The 3,428-nt window shown below is 42.4% G+C and overlaps 1 protein-coding gene across 1 annotated transcript in view; it reads left to right on the forward strand.

Moving 5' to 3' along the window:
* MBP (myelin basic protein) overlaps positions 1–3,428 on the forward strand; it is a gene marked incomplete at its 5' end in the record, with an annotated part of 19,707 nt that overhangs the window by 11,911 nt on the left and 4,368 nt on the right. Inside the window, 4 exons of the mRNA XM_010189427.1 lie at positions 1,150–1,257; positions 1,702–1,737; positions 2,321–2,353; positions 3,319–3,428. The exon at positions 3,319–3,428 is cut by the window's right edge and continues 31 nt beyond it. Of these exons, the coding sequence (XP_010187729.1) occupies positions 1,150–1,257; positions 1,702–1,737; positions 2,321–2,353; positions 3,319–3,428 (287 nt within the window). The remainder of the gene's footprint in view (positions 1–1,149; positions 1,258–1,701; positions 1,738–2,320; positions 2,354–3,318) is intronic.

Genomic DNA, 3,428 nt, shown 5'->3' on the forward strand with positions numbered 1-3,428 from the left:
ATAGCTTGAGGCAGCTGGGATCATCCTGAAAGCTGCTCCTGTCACAAGACTTCACTCAAAGTGCAAAAAGACTCTTCCACCCTTTGAAAATCTGTTTCACAGATGTTATTTGTCAAAAATCACCAAACCACTCACAAGTCAGGAGTTCTGCTCCAGCAATCAGACCAATTTCACCTTTAGAAAGCCAAGGAAAAGTTTCAGTATCCACACGGTGCTTATAACATCACTGCATTTACAGGGAATTCATTACACCAGAAAAACCTGGTGCTGTTATTCTTTTCATTTTCTCCTACCTTCTCTGTTCCCCACTAAACACGGTTCACATCTGTTGCACTGAAGGTGAAGCCTTGCACCTCTACATGCACACTGATGGGCAGATGTCTAGAGCTGGGTCAGTAAGATGCAAGTTTAAAAAAAATTGCCATACTGCATCCAGATAGCAGCAATTACACTGAATTTTTGACACCATCTTCCCTGCAACATCACACTCTGGGTACCAATTGAGGTATTCACTCTTCACAATGTGTTATTTTTATTATTTCTTTTACCTTTGCTTTCTGAACTTCTTTCTGTATTGCTCAGGAAGCCCTACTGAAAATAGAAAGTATGGCCAGTCTCATCTGATTCCCTTATTCTAAAAAAACCCAAACCCAAACCAACAAACCAACCCATTTCTCTTGCAGCTCACCAGTGTTGTGTTGTCCTTGGGAACTGAGAAATGACGCCTGATCCACTCCCACTCTTGCCTGGAGAATGACCCAACACCATTTTAAGTTTTTCTCCATTTCAGGTTTCATTTCTAAAATTACTTTCACAGGTAGGATCGTAGGATGTAGGAAAATGGCAAGTTTCTGTTACCAGAACTTTCCAATAACAGGTTTAAATCCACACATTAATAACATGTACACCCGTATATATGTGCACAACATACCTCCGTAAACATACTCTGCATCTGCCATTGTATTATTATTATTATGATATTATTATTAATAGTATTGTATTAACACACCGTTCCTTCACAGCACTCTGTGGATTTCCAAGGCGTTTTTCCTCCTCTCATTCCTGGAGAAAACGACTCCTCTCTCCACACAGCCACTGTGAACCTTGCCTCCCAGCTGACCTGGCGCTATGCCCTCTTCTGCTTTGCAGGATATACACGCAGCCAGGATGAGCCACCACGTAGGGTCCATCCCCCAGAGATCCCAGCACGGCCGGCCTGGGGATGACAACCCCGTAGTCCACTTCTTCAAGAACATTGTAAGTCTCCTTTCCTTGTTACCCACTAAAGTGAACTACTTCCTGTAGGATCCATCAGTAACCAAACACTCCCCAACCATTGCTCGTTATTTTGAGCCTCGTGAATTGTGCTGTGCCTTTGAGCTCATCGCGCCATTCAGAGACAAAACTAATTTTTCCCTGGAAACGGAAACAATACTGAAGTGCTACCAAAAAGAAGTGGGTGAACCCTCCATTAGCACAAATTTTGACAACCATCATTACAATTACACAGCTTCACCATCTACAGGTTGGTGAACGCAGGTGGTGTGTCCCAGGCACAGCCTAAGTCAGCAGAGGAGCTTCTCAGTGCAGTTATTTAGATAGCACTCAGTCCTACTAACCCACAAATAATGTGCTGATGATTGATGATTCCCTACATTTGTTTGTGCCTTGGTTTCACAACTTTTCAATGTTGGTTTTCAGGTCTCACCTCGTACACCTCCCCCAATGCAAGCAAAGGTAAGCGTTTTCAGGGGCTCAAGCAATGTCTAAGATATTTTGTGGGCTAATTTAACTCAACTGCTGGCCTGAGCCATTTGCTTTAATGGCACCAAGTAAAAATCTGGAGTTAGCACTGGGAACGTTTAAAGCGAGGCACTGACAGAAAAGCCATGGTTCTCTTTGTGTAATTCCTGACTTGCTCCGTGACAAATTAAAGCCACTCGCAGGGATTTTTATATTCAACTGATGTAGTGATTGCTTCATGGAACCAACTAATAACAGGTAGTGCTTTCAAACAAGCCTCACCCACCAGGAGCTGTCCTTAACATTTACTCAGCTCAGTTGGCTTCTGAGGTACATAACACTGACAAACCATGGCTACTGAAGGCAGCTCTTGCCATCACAATACAGAATCTTGCCTTTTTTGTTTCACGGAGGGACTTGTTTTCAACAAGATTGGTGTTTTCAACTCCTGCCTCGTTAGCTGGCCAGTCTATCATTATTTTTACTGTGCTTTGCATCTTCCTCTGTGCACGGTACACCCTGATGCTGTGTTCCAAAGTGATCACCATGTTACTGTTTCTATTTCTTGCCCATACAGGGAAGAGGATTATCCCTCACCAGATTTAGCTGGGTAGGTGATGAGCGTGCTTTTGATAACAGCTGTTTTATTTACCAGGCCAAAGCATACCTTGCTCTGTTGCCTCAAGCTGCTGCAGCCCCGTGATAATTCTGTTTTGTCTCAGTTTTGCTATTTTGCTTTTCCTGTTCCACTTTCCTCCCTCCTCCCACAGCACTTTACCATGGTGATTTTGTTGCTTGCTCTTACCCAGCAACTTGACAGCCTCGCAGCAGTAATTTCTTTTGCTGTAGCGCCAAGGGAGCAAAACCCACTGCATGGCAAAGCTCTCGTCCCTTAAAGACTCCCAGAAGACTCATCTGCTGCAATTTTCTTTTCCTGGGAAGGCCAAAGAAGGGAGGGCGGGCTGGGAGGAGATGGGTGCTTACTCCACAGCTCAACTGCTCTCACACAGTAAAGTCTGAAAAGCTAACACTGACACTAATCCAAGTATTTTGTCCCACCTTTCCTCGCAACCCCTTTCAGTAAGAAGTGATCTGCCTTCAGTTATTAGATGAGTTCTTCCCACAGCTTATTAAACTCTACTTCTCTACCACAGGTTTGATTTTTCAGATGGCCATGAAAATTACTTGTATTTTAAGACAAAACATTAGAGCCTTCAAGCCATTAAGCATTTCTTTCACTATCAGAAGAACACAAATTAGAAGATGTGTTTGGCATCAAAGAACCCATGAAATTGAAATTTTTAAAGTTTTTTCATGCAGGTTAACCTTTTAAATATCCAGTTTTTTATTATCAATTCATCTTTTACAGATGGGCGCTTCCCTCTGATTTGAGTATATTCAGATTTCTTTTAACATTTTCCTTCATCCTTGGTTATTACATAGAAGATTATTTTATTCCAACACCTCTAAATTTCTCATTTGGGTATTACATTTCAGTGATCACAAAGATTATAATGTGCATATGATAATCTGAATGTGGTAATTCGCAATATATATGAAAATCTTTCTCTGCAGGGTGGTGAAGGACACAAGCCGGGATACGGAGGAAGCGGAAGATTCTATGAGCATAAATCTGCTCACAAGGGACATAAGGGATCCTATCATGAGGGCCAGGGCACTCTTTC

This window comes from Mesitornis unicolor, unplaced genomic scaffold (assembly GCF_000695765.1).
Source record: "Mesitornis unicolor isolate BGI_N332 unplaced genomic scaffold, ASM69576v1 scaffold51417, whole genome shotgun sequence".
NCBI lineage: Eukaryota > Metazoa > Chordata > Aves > Mesitornithiformes > Mesitornithidae > Mesitornis > Mesitornis unicolor.